This window comes from Canis lupus, chromosome 17 (assembly GCF_048164855.1).
Source record: "Canis lupus baileyi chromosome 17, mCanLup2.hap1, whole genome shotgun sequence".
NCBI lineage: Eukaryota > Metazoa > Chordata > Mammalia > Carnivora > Canidae > Canis > Canis lupus.
The window spans coordinates 53,647,472-53,664,737 of NC_132854.1; the positions used below are offsets into that span (position 1 = coordinate 53,647,472).

Sequence of the window (17,266 nt, forward strand, 5' to 3'; positions counted from 1 at the left end):
ATTTATTTATACTAGGTATTTATTATTCATTTAGTAAATATTCATTAAGTTCCTACTACGTGACAGACAGTATTTTGGGGAGTGGGCTATAGACATGGACCATACAAAGACATTGGCCTTAAGAGTGTACATTTTAGTGGACACAGACAATTAACAAGTGACTAAGTAAAATACCTAATATGTAGAAATGTTGACTGTTTTTAAGAAAACTAAATCAAGGTAAGAGGTTCAAGAATAACAGCAGAGAGGAATCCATATTAGATGGGTTAGGGAAGGCCTCTCTGAGAAGGTGAGGGAGCAGACCAGGTAAATCTCTGAAGAAAGAGCTTTCTAGGCAGTGAGAACACTGCAAAGGTCCTGAGGTGGAAATGATCTTTGCAGTGAGAATAACTCCAGAGGAATATGCAAAGAGAATAATGGCCTAGATCATCTAAGGCCCAACAAACTATGATAAAAACTGCAAATTTCACTTTGAGTATAACGGAAAGCTTTTGGAACGTTGTGAGCCCTGGGGCAGTGTGATTTGCATTTTAGATTATCACTCTGCCTGCTGCCTGGAGTGTAGACAAGAATGAGCCAGAGTGAAAGCTGTCAATCCCGTTAAGAGGGTATTGAGATAGTGCAAGTAATACATAATGTTGGCTTGAAATAAAGGAATGGAAACAGTGGCATAGTTCTTTAATGGATTGTTATTTATGTCTTTCCATATGTTTATAAATAATGAATGGAGAAAATTTCAGAAATTATTTCTCTTCTGTTAAGGTGATCTTCAGTAGATATATTTATATTGTAAACAAAAGACTCACAAGTTTTATAGAACTACATTATTTAACATTGTAAAGGAAGAGAGAACAAGAAAATGAGAAAATTTTCACCGCTCTATGGAGCCTCACGGATAAGGTAGACGCATTTAAGAGGTTGTCACGGGTGTACGGAACTTGGCACCTGCATTTCTTAAGGAGAGAGAAATGATGTATCCCTCTTTCCTTCTCCTCTGTGGGTCTGAGGTAAGGAGCAATTTTTGATAAATCTGGCCCTTTTTTCCCCTACAAAGTACTACTCCTGCAATTTGCAGTGAAAATATTTCTTAGAACATCTTTATCATCATCGTCATCATCCTAATTATACCTCTGTGAAGATAAGAATGTCTTAAACAATTTTTAAGTATTAAAAAATCTAGGGAAACTGACAAATTAAATATATGCATACTTTCTCTTGGCACTAATGATTTCCAAGTGTCAAACTTCATAAAACACTGCATTTACAGAGTTTTAATCTTATAAATATGATTCATCATTAAACCAAATAGAGTTGCTAAAAAATGGGATTTATAATCATGTGCCACTAAATCTCTGTGACTCAAAGCCTGCAAGGTTCAGATTCCTATGGATTCTTTTTTAGATTTTTTTCTTGAGGTTTGCTTTCTCTGTGCTTTAACATCATCTTTTTCTTAAAACCCATCTTTGTTTTTTCATACTCCCCCTCCCCCCATTTTTCTGGAATACTGCCTGGAGTAATTTTTTCATATGGAATGCATGGATGGTAAATGTTTTAAGTTCTTCTCTGCTAACAGTTTGCTTCTTTTGCTCTCACTGTTAATCATCAGTTAGCTGCTGGTTGAAATCTGGTGGAGCCAGTAGGAGAGGAGTACAGAAATCTCTGCTCAGGAGGCTCCTGGCTGTCTCAGTCAGTGGAGCCTGCTGCTTCTCTTGCTCTTGGGGTCGTGAATTTGAGCCCCACCTTGAGGGTAGAGATTACTTAAAAAAAAATCTCTGCTCAGACTGAATGAACCTCAGTGCCCACATAAATTCTTTCCTGCATATTCTTAGCCGCATTTTCTGGTACACTCTCAGCCAGAATTTCTGATGTTCTTATTCTTACTCCTTTGTAAACAAGCAGCCTGTTTGGATTTTTGTCTTTGTTGTTTGTACTTTAGGCTTTTAGTTTTTTGGTGATTTTTGTTTTTAACTAGAAGTTTTTGGGGTTTTCTCTTTATTACTGATATTCTAAAATCTCACAGGTATTCTTAGTGTGACTTAAGTGAAAATTGTCTATTTTTGTTTTAGAAGATTCTCTCATACTTTATTTTTCCTTCCATTGTCTCTCTTCTCTGTTTCTGGAATTTTTATTAGAGACACATTGGACCTCTAAGTCTATCCTTCATGTCTCTGAACATTTTCTCTCTTATCTTTTTGCTTTACATTCCACAGTATTTCCAAAGCTTATTTTCCATATTACCTGATTATTTTTTAATAATGGCTATTCTGTTATTTAGTCCATCTGCTAAATTTTTTACATCAGTAATATTTTAATACCTGAAAATTTTCTTGTTTCTTTTTCATAGCAATTTACTCTTTGTGGATATAAGATACTAATTCAAATTTTGTCAAATCTTTTTCTGCTTCCTGATTTATCTCCCTCTTCCAAAAGCTAGGTGTTATTTGTTCATCTTTGTTCCACTTTTCCCCCATGATACTGGATTTGTTCAAATATCTGATAAGCCTTGGTTATTGGTTTATGTTTGTGAGAACTAAGTTGATTAATATAAGTGGCCTTCCTAAACAGTTTGGTAGACTTACTTCAGTAATTTAGTTGAATGGGACGGTTCATAGTGGGCTATGAATACAATGATAGGTTATGTCATCAGACATGTCTTCCAAAGCAAGGAGCACCCAGAGGCAGGCTTGGGACCTCTAGAGAGAGGTTGAGGAGAGATTGAGTACTATGTGTATTTTATTTCTTGGCACACTCTGTCCCTCCCTGGCCTTCTGGGTTCTGAAATGTGAGCTGCTATTTACTCCCCTTTGCTTCTCTCAGACCTACCACCTGCAATGAAATATATCCCAGGCATGCAATTGTCTTTCTTAGCCTGAGGGCAAAATGACAGGTGGCAGTCCTCTTAATTTCCTGAGAAGGCTTTTCTTTTTTCTTCTGGTGTTTGAGGCTACAGTGATTTTTCTGTATGTGCAGTCTTACATGTTTTCAACCTTCTAGTATTTAAAGTTTCTGACTTACTACTTTTCTCATTTCTTGTTTTTCTAGGCCTATAATGGACTTTTCCTTTTAAAAATATCTCTCTTCTCATTTCAGAGATACTTTAGGAAGCAAAAGACCTTTTTATTTTATTTTTTATTTTTTTTATTTTTTTAATTTTATTTATGATAGTCACAGAGAGAGAGAGAGAGAGAGAGAGGCAGAGACACAGGCAGAGGGAGAAGCAGGCTCCATGCACCGGGAGCCCGATGTGGGATTCGATCCCGGGTCTCCAGGATCGTGCCCTGGGCCAAAGGCAGGCGCCAAACCGCTGCGCCACCCAGGGATCCCCGCAAAAGACCTTTTTAATGCAATATTCTGTTTTAAACTTTTTTAGTTTTTTGCTTGATTTTTAGTATATTAAAAACTCAGCTAATTAACTCAGCTAATGTTGACTATCCCTAATTTTTTTCCTGGGGGAAAAACTCAAGTCATTCATCTTCTTCTGAGGCTTTTCTTTTTCTTTTTTTTTTTTTTAATTTATTTATGATAGTCACACAGAGAGAGAGAGAGAGAGAGGGGCAGAGACACAGGCAGAGAGAGAAGCAGGCTCCATGCACCAGGAGCCTGACGTGGGATTCGATCCCGGGTCTCCAGGATCGCGCCCTGGGCCAAAGGCAGGCGCTAAACCGCTGCGCCACCCAGGGATCCCCGGCTTTTATTTTTCTATTTGTGAAAGTATCCTTTTATTTTATTACAATTTTTAAAAATTGCACTTCTTTTGTCTTACAGTTAAGTGATATTCAAGTAACCAACATAAATTAAAATCCTCTCTGTGGTTCTCTAAATAGATTATTGTAAATAATAGGAATTTATGATAAATGTATTTCTTCTCAAGATTATGGAATGATATAGTTCTTTGGTTGTCTGGGGGGTTTTGTATTTCAGGCTCTTGGCTGAGTAAATTATTTAATGAAGATTTTGTTTAACTTGATTCATTTCATATTTGATAATATATGGCACTATAGCATTTAATGCTAATTTTAGAAGGAAAATTATATTGAGGTATGTTGTTTATATATATACTTTATGAAAGAGTGATACAAAATAGTAATTTGTAAGGTTCAGGGTATATTTCAAATAGACAGCAGCATAAAAGTAGTGGAATCATACTGTTTCTGTTCTTGGAAAGTCTTTTAGAAAAGTATAGCCATCCACTCTATTTGATGGAGTTTTTCTTTTTTTTTTTTTTTTTAAACTTTTAAAAAAATTTTTATTTATTTATTTATGATAGTCACACACACACACACAGAGGCAGAGACATAGGCAGAGGTAGAAGCAGGCTCCATGCACCGGGAGCCCGACGTGGGATTCGATCCCGGGTCTCCAGGATCGCGCCCTGGGCCAAAGGCAGGCGCCAAACCGCTGCGCCACCCAGGGATCCCTGATGGAGTTTTTCTATGTTGTTCCTTCCAGTTATGCACAGATTAACTTACTCATAAGCAGGCCAGTGTTTTAGGATGTGAGCCTCATCCAGATGTGAAATTTTAAGTTCTGGGTCTCCTTTTCCACCTGGGCAAAACTAAAAGTAAATAATTGCTCAGATATAATACCTGCCCTTAGGGTTAATGAGCTTTGTGACTAGTGGGAGTGACACTTCATGAAACATCAATTTATCTGTTTATTCTGAAATTTTGGAGCTCCCTAAGGTAAATAAATACTGATAGAAATGTCAGGAAGTAAGTATGCATCTAGTAAAAATTTTGATCTGCTGAGAGAAAGCTTAAAACCAGCAGTTATTCCTCTATTAAATCCCCTAGTCCTTTATATATTCTGTGTGTATGTGTGTGTGCACCCACACATGTCCAGGTTACTTTGTGTACTTAAATAATTTGATTCTTTTCCTCCTCTCACAAGTTGGAGAAGGGCATTGTTGTTAGTTTTCTTTCTAGATTGTAAATTACTCGAAACTTGAAATAGTATATCCTATTCCTCACAACACTGGTACATTGATAGATTAGCATCTATGCGATGAAGGACAAAACTTGACCTGTCTCACTGAAATGTTCCTGGCATGTAGTGGGTGCTGAAATGTTTGTTAAATGAATTAATTGCCAGGGATTTATTACGAAGTGGAAATTTATAACAAGTTGTTCAAAGACAACAGCTTATATAAATGACCAGATCTGGCTCATTTTTTAAATTCTAATGATTTCCTTTGTCTTTTATTTAGTTCTCCTTTTTAAAAAATTGTACAGGTAGCCTCTGTTGTTGAAAATTTAGAAAGTAAAAATAAACATAAAGAAGAAAAAAATATTCATAATGCTACCAACGAAAAATAATATTTTAGTATATATATATTTTCTGATTTTGTTTTATGTTTACATACGCTTATTTTTCCATACAAAAATAGGGGTTCATGTTTTAAAATCATGTATGCAGTGTAATCATTGATGTATTTTTTTTCCTTCTAAAAGTTGAATTCATGCATCCTGTTTCTCTGTTAAGAATTTCTATTTTTTTATATATATATTTTTAATTTTTATTTATTTATGATAGTCACACAGAGAGAGAGAGAGAGAGAGAGAGAGAGGCAGAGACACAAGCAGAGGGAGAAGCAGGCTCCATGCACCGGGAGCCCGACGTGGGATTCGATCCCGGGTCTCCAGGATCGCGCCCTGGGCCAAAGGCAGGCGCCAAACCGCTGCACCACCCAGGGATCCCTCTGTTAAGAATTTCTAAAGCATTGTCTGTACTTGCTGTCTCCTGTTCCTTCCCTCCTGTACTCTCTTAAATCCACTCTAATCAGACTCTCACAGCTACTCCCTGCAGCTCTTGTCAAAGACTTTGACCTCTGATAAATTCAGCAGTCAGTTCTCAGCTCACATCTGACTTAACCTATCAGAAGTGTTTGAAACTGTTTTTCCCTTCCTTACTTTTGGTGTCTGCTTTTCCTTTTGCCTCACTGCTGGGCCTCCTCAGTCTGCCTCCTGATTCCTCTCCATTTCTGGACCCCTTCAAACTTGCAGTCTCTAGGGCTCAGTCTTTGGACTTCTCTACTCTCACTCCTTAGGTAATCTCATTCAGTCTCATGGCTTTACAGACTGTATGTATACTCATGAGTCCCAAATGTTACCTCCAAGTCAGACTTCTCCATTTAGATATTTAACAGACATTTCAAACTTACTATATCCAAAACCAATTTCCTAATATTTATTACCCACAACAAATAACTGCTTCCACTCTTAAGTCATTAAAATGGCAGTTTGGCAGTTTAGGCAAAAAATCGTAAAGTCACTTGCAGTTTAAGTTCACCAGAACTGAGACAAAGCAGACAGGCAGAAATTAGCAAGCTGATGGTGTTAGGAGTTAGACAATTAAATAGTCAGAGCCAAGGTTCCTGACAAGAAAACAGGGTACGAGGACAGCTAAGACAAAACTGCATTAGCATCCTTCTTTTGCAGCTTAAATAGGACCATAGTAGTATCCTGTCTAGCAGCTTCTGCATAGGTGACTTTTGTAAAATATCCTGAGACAAAAACAACCATAAAACATTGGTCACTATCATTGGTTGAGGCAGTTAGTCTCTAATTGTCAGCCCCAAAAGATCACCAGTATATGAACAATAACTCAGTAGGTGGACGGGTGTGTGATCAAAGCCCTGATTGGCACACCTTAGCAGCCAATCCACAGGGGATGCATACTCAGGATGCTTAAGATAGTTTTACAAAAGAGCTCACAAGAATCCCTAGATTTAAATGCCAGAACAGCAACCGTCTCTGGTGTGTCCGTGTCTGTCTGTCTGTCTGTCTGTCTGTCTCTCTCTCTCTCTCTCTCTCTCTCTCTCGGAGCTTTGTACTGTTGCTCAATAAACTTTGCCTTGCTGCCCCCCCCACACACACACTCTGTCTGGTTTACCTCTTTCTCCTTGGAAGCAGCATGACCAAGAACCGTGGGAAGTAAAGGAATAGAAATCTTGCAACAGTAGTTCATTAGGGAGTGCTCTTAGGGTCAACAGCTCCAGAAGGGAAGAGAAGGAAGAAGGACAGAGATGATTTAGTTTGCAGTACAGTCGTAACAAAGGCCTCAGCCAACCTCATGCCAAGCTCTAAGACTCAGATGGCTCATTGTGGTTGTCCCAGGTTGGGGCAAGGAGCCATAAGGCTAAATGATACTTAACCTGATAAGTGAGTTATAGATATGAGGTCCAAGGACTGAGCTCTAGAGTACTACAATGTTTATATTCCTATATCAAACAGAAACTGCTCTGGGAAAGGGACCTGAATTTGAATTTCTCCAGCCAAGGCAATTCCTAAAGAATATGACAGCTTGAGTACTATCTATCAGTAACAGCCTCAGGATCTAAAAGGGAAGCTGAACAGTGTATAGTGGTGTTTACTATGTCAACTTTAATCCCTCTCTTTTCATACCCCTTATTTTATCTACCAAGAAAATGTTAGTTTTGCTTTCAGAATATATCTAGAATCTGATCACTTTTAAATTAGCTCTGCCATTACCACATTGGCCCATACCACCGTCATCTCTTGCCTAGATTATTGCTTTGTCCTCTTAACTAGTCTCCCGCTTCCCTCTTGCACCTTTCTATTCTCCACTTGGCATTTAGGGTAATCCTTTCAAAATAAAGTCAGATGACATTACCTCAGTGCTCTGGCTTCTACTGCTGCTGAGAATAGAATCCTAAATTATTTCAGTTGCTTACAGCCGTCTCCCCCATTACCCACCCACCCCAATCTGGCCCAGTTGCCTCTCTGATACTTCTGATACTACTTTCTTCCTTGCTCATGCCTTTCTAGCCACCTTTCAGTGATCTTGCAGTCGTTTTCTGGTCTTTTTGGCCTGCCTGTCTGCTAACTTGATATCCTCCCCACTTTGTCAGTTCCTTCTCTTCCTTCTCTATCAGGCAATCCAGTAGGTAAAAAAGATGTGTGTCATACCAACATTCATGACTTATCAAGTTATCCAATGAGAAAATTACTGCAGAGCTTAGGAAAAGTTCAAGTCTTTGGCTTCTACTGATTTCTTTTATTCTGTTATATCTTAATGTAGAAAAATTAATGTATTTGAAGGTGGAAAAAATTGTTAATGTTTTTTAAATTCACCTTGGTCATAGTTTCTTATAAAGAATCATTGTTTAGTGCTCCCCCCCCACACCGTTTCGAGTTGATTCTAGTAAAATACATTCCTCTTACTGCAGTTATGATGGGATTGAAGTCATGCCACCTCATACATGGAACTAATTATTTCATGCTCTTTCTTTCCTGTACAGAGCCTTTCATCCTACTATAAAGGAGGATTTGAACAGAAAATGAGTAGGCGAGAAGCTAGTCTTATTTTGGGTATAAGGTAGGTGTGCTGCATATGTATTATTTTGTTCTGTAGCCAAGCTTGTTTTGAAAAAAAAGAGAAAATATTACAGTAAAGTTATCCTTGTATTTTAAATTTTGAATAGGAGGCAGAGGAGAAAATACAAAATTTCTACATTTTAAAATCTCAAATCTAAGAGAATATCCTACTTCCCCTAAAAATATCAGACGTAGTTATGATGCATCTTTATTCCTTAATAAGGAAATCTGAGCTCTTATATTTGAATACTTGTTTCACAGCAGTTATCAAAATATCCCTTATTGTGACACTGAATTCTTTCTGGATTTAGTTTTATAATTTGATATCTGTCATTTTCCTGTTATAATATGGGATCTGTTTGACAATTCTACTTCCACAATTTGACATCCATCATATTTTATTATAATTGTTTCATCGTAGTATCTATTTATATTGTGTGACTTTGGTCAGTGTAGGAGGAAGTTAATGTTGTGTGATTGCTCTGTGATATTTTAACTTTCAATGTTAAGTGATGTCCCCTGCTATAGATTTGCTAGTCACTATATTCATTTGTTTACCTTATGTTCCCTTAGAACTCACTCAAATTTTTGTGGGGGTTGGTTACAGTATGTCATCTACAACAAATCTGTTGATTTAATCAATACAAGCAAAATAGATCATAAAGCCCTATGTTGTTACAGCCTTTTATTTTTTTAAAGACTTTATTTATTTGAGAGAGAGCAGGAGATAGAACGTGCGCACCCACACAAGCAGTGGTGAGGGTCAGAGGGAGCGGGAGAAGCAGGTTCCTCACTGAGCAGGGAGCCCAATGCAGGGCTAGATCCCAGGACCCTGGGATCCTGACCTGAGCTGAAGGCAAACGCTTAACCCACTGAGCCACCCAGGCACCCTGATACAGCCTTTTAAATCTCTTGTAGATTAGCAGATTTTTAAGGCCAAAAACATTTCATTATTTCTTTTGACTTAGCAAGAAAAACAAAGGGGTGGAGAGCAAGGGAAAGAGCTCAGTTCAGCTTGATGCTTTATTAAATAAGAGATGAAATATCTCACTGAGAAAAAGTTTTAGGTAGGGGAACCAAATTAGGAAGTTGATGGTATTACTGATTATTCTTTATTTTAATATTATTCAGGATGGCCATGTTTTTTTTACTTGAACTTTTATTGGGTCCCCTTACGATCCTATTCATAGTCTTGGAATGTGAATATGAAACTTAATACAAAATTGAATATAAAGGTTTTTGAGAATATCAGTTAACATCATCCAAGGCACTCCTGTTGTTAAGACAGATAAATAGGACTTGAGATTTATGATTATACAGGTTTATCCTTTTGAACTAGAAGCTGTATAAAATTTCACAAGGATAATTTGCTGTGTTAAGAGTATATACTCTAGGGGCACTTGGGTGGCTCAGTGGTTGAGCATCTGCCTTCAGCTCAGGTCGTGATCCCAGGGTTCTGGGATTGAGTTCCGCACCAGGCTTCCCACAGGGAGCTTCCTTCACCCACTGTCTGTGTCTTTGCCTATCTTTCTGTGTGTTTCATGAATAGATAAATAAAATCTTTTTAAAAAAAGCATATATACTCTAATAACAGGTGAGTCTGAGCATGAATACCAGTTTTACCATTTACTAGCTGTGTGACTTCAATGTCGTCATTTATAAAATAGAGATAATGTTAGTTTCTATTGTCTAGGGTTGTTGTGAAGACTAATACATAGATAATTCTTAATATATAAACATGGCACTTAGTAACTACTCAACAAATACCAGCTGAGGAAAATGGATCCTTATTCTGGTTCTGTCACTGAAGCACTGCATTGTATGACCCAGGTCAAGTTATTTTTAGCTCTTCTACCCTTCAGTTTCTTAAGTTTTGAATAGAATTAATAATATTTAGCCTTGTTGAAATAATATAAAATAATAGGATGATATTTTATATAAAAGTGCCTATCAAATAACAAGCACTAAATAAATCTTGGCTCCTCTTTTTTCCCATCTGTATCACAAATGCAGAAGCTAAATATTTGCCCTTAACACATTAAATAGAAAGGTAAACCTTATTTGCTTTCTTTTAGCCCTTTCTTTCAGTCAAGTAGTGTTGATTTTGAAAAGATTCTTTAAGATGTGAATATATTGCTGTGGCTCCATTCTCTGTATTCAATGAATCTAAACTATTTAGATTATATAACAAGTAGGTAAAGACAAAATGGAGCTGACTCTTGATAACCTATTAAGAATATTTTAATATTCTATGTGCCATTCTTACATATTTCATGAAGCCTAAAATAATTTACTGAGCTGCTCAGGAAAATTATTATTATACCTGCTACTTTCCGAAATGATACACATTGTGATTTTTATACTTTCTGGAAACTTCTGTGGAACTTTGTTAAGCTAAATGTTATTTAGCTTAGTAGTAAAAGACCAGTAGTAAAAACAATGAAACCAAAACTGTTCCATTTACCACAGGATTAGAGAATACTCAGTTCTGTGTACCCCCTTCTCCAGTTGGATCCATTCCAGGGAACATGGTTTATATTCCTTGATCCAGGCAATGTGATATTTAAAATTATACTTTCAATTTCATGGTAAAATTGTCTGTACTAGAGATACATCACGCTTTATTCAATTTTTATACTATGTTTAAGAACTAGGATTCTCCCATCTTGTTTAATCTTTAGAACAACAAATAAATGCATTAAAATGTATTAAGTTTCTAGAGACTTAATAGAGCAGTAAGGAAAGGGGAACTCTGCAGGCACACAAGAATACTTCTTTCAACCCCAAAGCTCACCACCAGGAGTCATAATTATTATCTTAAAGGCAGAATATTTTGAATGGCCATCTTTGTACATAAAACTCTCCTTGCATCTCTTACTTCCTTCAGTCTATCCAGTTTGGCAGTTGGCAGACCGCACTGTACATAATGCTTTATGGACTTCTGTGTGCAAAACCGTGTGTACTGTTTTTTATAGGCATTGTGAGTGATTATCAAGGATAATTTAGCAGGTTTAATTATCAAGGTTAATACTTCAGATTTTGTCCTACGTGCTAAATTAAAGTTTAATATCCAGAATAAGATATAACTTACCATGTAAACTCCCCCTCAGAACCCATAGAATGAAAAATTAGATTTTACTGAATTTATCATCTTCATTATATAGTGGTCCACATTTGATTTGCTTTATGAAATGTTTTTAAAGCTCCTCTTTGTCTACTTTAACATTTCCTGCAATACAATAATCCCTTATAGTGTCAGTATTTACTAATAGAGAGCCATTATTCTTTGAAGGAATTTACCTTTTTTATAGCCATTTTCTTTTTGGAGGTCTGTATAAAATGCATTAAGCACCTATAGCGTATTCAATACTAGATACTATTTTAAGATGCAAATCATAGCTTCTGCTCTTTAGTTTGGTATCTATCTGAGGAGACATGTCAAATATCTATAAGACAACTAGAAAACATAACCAGTAAAGGAAAGCAGTACTATAAAGCACCACGAAAGAGAATGATAAATGTAGATTGGCTACTGGAAACTAAACATTGGAATTAAAAAAAAAAATAATGTGTTTTTCATTTTTTAATAGGCAGTTAAACAATAAAGTGGTCATAGCCCTGGTGCAATGTTTAATGACTTATTTTTCAAAACTTAGTAGTCTTTAGAATCAGACAAGGTCTTGATTATCTATTTGAGATGTATCTGCAAACCAAAGAGTAAGTTTGAAATGGTCCTGCAACGGACTTTCATCAACAGTGAAAAGGAAATATCCTAATAATCCTTACACTAAAAGACTTCTTTATTATTTACATTTTTTTATTTAAAAATTTTTCCTTTAGTTTTATTGAGATATAATTGACATGTAACATTGTATATTAGTTTAAGATGTATAACACATTGATTTGATATATATATATATAATATATATATTGCAAAATGTTTATCACAATAACTTTGGTTAACATCCTTCACCTCGGGCAGCCCAGGTGGCTCAGCAATTTAACGCCTGCCTTCAGCCCAGGGCATGTTCCTGGAGACCCAGGATCGAGTCCCACGTCAGGCTCCCTGCATGGAGCCTGCTGCTCTCTCTGCCTGCTTCTCCCTCTGCCTGTGTCTCTGCCTCTCTCTCTCTCTCTCTCTCTCTCTCTCTCTCTCTCTCTCTCTCTGTGTCTCTCATGAATAAAAAAATAAAATCTTAAAAAAAAAATCCTTCATCTCACATAGTTACAGACTTATTTTTTCTTGTGATGAGAACTTTTAAGGTCTACCTTTTTTTTTTTTTTAGCAACTTTCAAATATAAAATACAACATTGTTAAATGTAGTCACTATGCTGTACATTCCATCCCCAGGACTTACTAATCTTATAACTGTAAGTTGGACCTTTTGACTGCCTTCACCTATTTCCCTCACCCTCCTATTCTTGTCTTTGGCAACCACCAAACTGTTCTCTGTTTCTGTGAGTTTGGCTTTTTCAGATTCCACATATAAATGAGACCATACAGTATTTGTCTTTCTCTCCAACTTATTTCACTTAGTATAATGCTGTCAGGGTCCATTCATGCTGTCAACAAATAGCAAGACTTTCTTCTTTTTTATGACTGAAAAATATTCTGGGAGGTGTGTGTGTCACATTCTTTGATCCATTCATCCGTTGATGGACACAGGTTGTTTCTGTGTCTGGCTATTGTAAATAATCCTGCAGTGAACATGCAAGTGCAGATACCTCTTTGAAACATTGATTTTATTTCCTTCAGATATATACCCAGAAGTGGAATTGCCAGATAATATGGTAGTTCTATTTTTAATTTTTTCAGAACCTCTATACTGTTCCATAGTAGCTGTACCAGTTTACATTTCAACAAATAGTGTACAAAAGTTAACTCTGCATCTTTCTAACACTTGTTTATTTTTTGTCTTTTTAATGACAGTCATTCTGCAGGCTGTGATGTGATATCTCATTGTTTTGATTTGCATTTCCCTGATGATTAGTGATGCAGATCACCTCATTTACCTGTTTACCATTTTATGTTTTTGGGAACAGATCTAGTCAGATCCACCACTCTTTTTAAAATCCTATCTGTCTGTCTGTCTGTCTATGTATCTAGCTGTGTTATACTGTTGAATTGGTAGGAGTTTTTTTTTTTTTTTTTATGATAGTCACAGAGAGAGAGAGAGAGAGAGGCAGAGACACAGGCAGAGGGAGAAGCAGGCTCCATGCACCGAGAGCCCGATGTGGGATTCGATCCCGGGTCTCCAGGATCGCGCCCTGGGCCAAAGGCAGGTGCTAACCCGCTGCGCCACCCAGGGATCCCCGGTAGGAGTTTGAAATATATCTTATCCAATATATAATTTGCAAATATTTTCTCCCTATTCCATAGGTTGCTTTTTTCATTTTATTGATGGTTTTTCTTGCTGTGTAGAAACTTTTTAAAGTTTGGTATAATCCCACTTGTTTAATTTTGTTTTGTTGCCTTTGCTTTGATTTCATATTTAAAAAATTACTGCAAACCCTGATGTCAAGGAGCTTGCCCCCTGTATTTTCTTTAGGAGTGTTATGGTTTCAGGTCTTTATTAATTAGTTCAAGGGTTTAATCCATTTTGAGTTGATTTTTTGCCTATGATGTAAGATAAGGGTCCAGTTTCATTCCTTTGCATGTGGCTGTCCAGGATTCCCAATACCATTTATTGAAGAGACTATCTTTTACTCGTTTTATATTTTTGGCACCTTTGTCGTAAATTAATTGACCATATATGAATGGGTTTGTTTCTGGGTTCTCTGTTCCATTGATCTATGTGTCTGTTTTTAACATAATACCATACTATTTTGCTTATTATAGCTTTGTAATATAGTTTGAATTTAGGAAGCGTGATGCTTCCAGCTTTGTTCTTTCCCAAGATTGGTTTGGCTATTTGGAGTCTTTGTGGTTCCATACAAATTTTAAGATTGTTCCATTTTTGTGAAAAATGCTTTGGAATTTTAATAGGGGTTTCATTGGATCTGTAGATTGCTTTGAGTAGTATGGACATTTTAACAGAATTAATTCTCCCAATTCATGACCATAGGATATCTTTCTGTGTATTGGTGTTTTTAATTTCTTTCATCAATGCTTTATAGTTTTCAGTATACAGGTCTTTAACCATCCTTGATTAAATTTATTCCTAGATATTTTATTCTTTTTGCTGCAATTGTAAATGGTATTGTTTTCTTACTTTCTCTTTCTGATAGTTTGTTATTAGTGTATAGAAGGGTAACAGATTTTTGTATATTGATTTTGTATCCTCAAACTTTACTTAATTTGTTAATTAGTTCTAAGTTTCAGGGTTTTCTTTATGTAATATGTCATCTGCAGTTTTACTTCTTCATTTTTCATTTTGATGCCCTTCATTTCCTTTCCTTACCTAATTGCTCTGGCCATGACTTCCGGTACTATGTTGGATAAAAGTGGTGAGAGTGGAAAACCTTGCTTTATATCTGATCTAAGAAGAAAAATTTGGAGCTTTTCACCACTGAGTATGATATTTGCTATGCATTTGTCATATGGCCTTTATCATGTTGAGGTATGTTCCCTCTATACTGTGTTGAGAGTTTTGTCATGAGTAAGTATTGAATTTTGTCAATTGGTCTGTTCTATTTCTTTGGAATATCATATGATTTTTATCCTTTATTTTGTTTCACATTTATGATGTTTCACATTGATTTGTGAGTGTTGTACCACTTTTTTTATCCCTAGAATAAATCCTACTTGTTCATAATATATAATTGTTCATAATATATGATTCTTTTAATGTTTTGTTGAATTTGGTTTGCTAATATTTTGCTGGGGAGTTTCGCATCTATGTTCATCAGGGATGTTGGCCTGTAATTTTCTTTTCTTATAGTGTTCTTCAGGATAATGCTGGCTTCATAAAATGAGTGTTTCTATTTTTTGGAAAAGTTTGAGGGGAACTGGTATTCTTTAAATGTTGGGTAGGTTTCAGTAAAGCTCTCTGTCCTGGGCTTTTCTTTGTTGGGAGGTTTTTGTTTAGTGATTCAGTCTCATTGTTAATAATTGGTCTGTTCAGATTTTCTATTTCTTCCTCATTCAATCTTGGTAGGTTGTATGTTTCTCAAATTTATTTCTTTTACATTGTCCATTTTGTTGGTGTATAATTGTTGATAGTAGTTTCTTAGGATCCTTCTACATTGTCCATTTTGTTGGTGTGTAATTGTTGGTAGTAGTCTCTTAGGATCCTTTGTCTTTCTGTCGCATCAGTTGTAATGTCTTTTCTTTCATTTCTGATTTATTTTATTTTATTTAATTATTCATGAGAGACACAGAGAGAGAGAGGCAGAGACATAGGCAGAGGGAGAAGCAGGCTCCCTGTGGGGAGCCTGATGTGGGACTCCATCCCAGGACCCCAGGGTCACCACCTGAGCCCAAGACAGCTGCTCAACCACTGAGCCCTCCCAGCCCCACCCCAGGTGCCCCTCATTTCTGATTTTATTTGAGTCTTCTCTCCTATTTTTATGGTGGGTCTAGCGAATGGTTTGTGTATTTTGCTTACCTTAAAAAAAAAAAAAAAAAAAACAATTCTTAGTCTCTGTTTCATTTATTTTTACTCTGGATCTTTGTTATTTCTTTGTTATTTCTTTCCTTCAACTAACTTTGTTCTTAGTTTTTCCTTTTATTTATTTATTTTTTTTAAATTCTATGAGGTATAAATGAGGTTGTTTATTTGAGCTCTTTCTTTTTTATTTATTTTTTTATTTTTATTTATTTTTAATTTTTATTTATTTATGATAGTCACACAGAGAGAGAGAGAGGCAGAGACATAGGCAGAGGGAGAAGCAGGCTCCATGCACCGGGAGCCTGACGTGGGATTCGATCCCGGGTCTCCAGGATCGCGCCCTGGGCCAAAGGCAGGCGCCAAACCGCTGCGCCACCCAGGGATCCCCTCTTTCTTTTTTAATATAGACATTTATACAATAAACTTTCGTCTTAGAACTGCTTTTGCTGTATCCTATAAATTTGTGTTAGATTTTCATTTGCATTTGTCTCAAGATATTTTTTCTCTTTTCATTTTGTCTTTGACTCAAGACATTTTTTTTATTTATGGAAAAATATTTTATATGCATATTCAGCAATTGATAGTGTGTTTTAACATGCTGGTGATCTGTTATTTTTTTTTTTTTTTTTTTTTTAATTTTTTTTTTTTATTTATTTATGATAGTCACACACACAGAGAGAGAGAGGCAGAGACATAGGCAGAGGGAGAAGCAGGCTCCATGCACCGGGAGCCCGACGTGGGATTCGATCCTGGGTCTCCAGGATCACGCCCTAGGCCAAAGGCAGGCGCTAAACCGCTGCGCCACCCAGGGATCCCTGATCTGTTATTTGACCTCAAAAGATTAGAAGTATAAGTAACTGTCAAGGAATAGTTAGACTGGAACAATGGCAGAATCAAGGGTTGACAGCTAATAGCAAGGGAGGCAGTGCTAAAAACAGAGGACTTAAATGGAAAGTATTCTCGGACTCCTTAAGACAAGGGAGAGCAAATCTCTGCAGACCTTAAGAATTTCTTTACACTTAATTTATACTCAGGTTAATGCTTTTGAGTTACTCAGGAAACATTGAATTAGGTTAATTATACTTCATTTTTAAAAGTAGGAAATATGTAATATATTTTCATAATCATCCTTTATCTTAATAATAATAATTAAGGATTAGTTATTTTTGAGCACTTGAACACTGACTCTATGCTAGGTTATGCTAATAATGATCCTAGGAGGTAGTTTAGTATGTCTGTTTTACTTATGAGAAAATTTTTAGTCAGAGAGTTTAAGTGAGCAAGACAGTTTTGTAGCTAATGAATGGTGGAATCAGGATGTTGAACCTATGTCTGAATATCTCTAAAAGTATCTGCTTTTAGCCAATACAGTGTGATTCA

At 36.3% G+C, this 17,266-nt stretch overlaps 1 protein-coding gene across 4 annotated transcripts in view; it reads left to right on the top strand.

The window, feature by feature from the left end:
- The window catches only part of DNAJC15 (DnaJ heat shock protein family (Hsp40) member C15), a 76,593-nt gene that overhangs the window by 34,639 nt on the left and 24,688 nt on the right, over positions 1-17,266 (top strand). For 2 of the 4 annotated variants that reach the window (XR_012010094.1, XM_072782956.1), the window contains exon 4: positions 8,261-8,337. Coding sequence is in view for 1 of the 4 variants with exons in the window: in XM_072782956.1 (XP_072639057.1) it covers positions 8,261-8,337 (77 nt within the window). In the remaining 3 variants the exon portion in view is untranslated. Of the gene's footprint in view, positions 1-762; positions 1,008-5,532; positions 5,663-8,260; positions 8,338-17,266 lie in introns of those variants that run through there. The other 2 variants (XR_012010096.1, XR_012010095.1) reach the window with 2 other exon arrangements.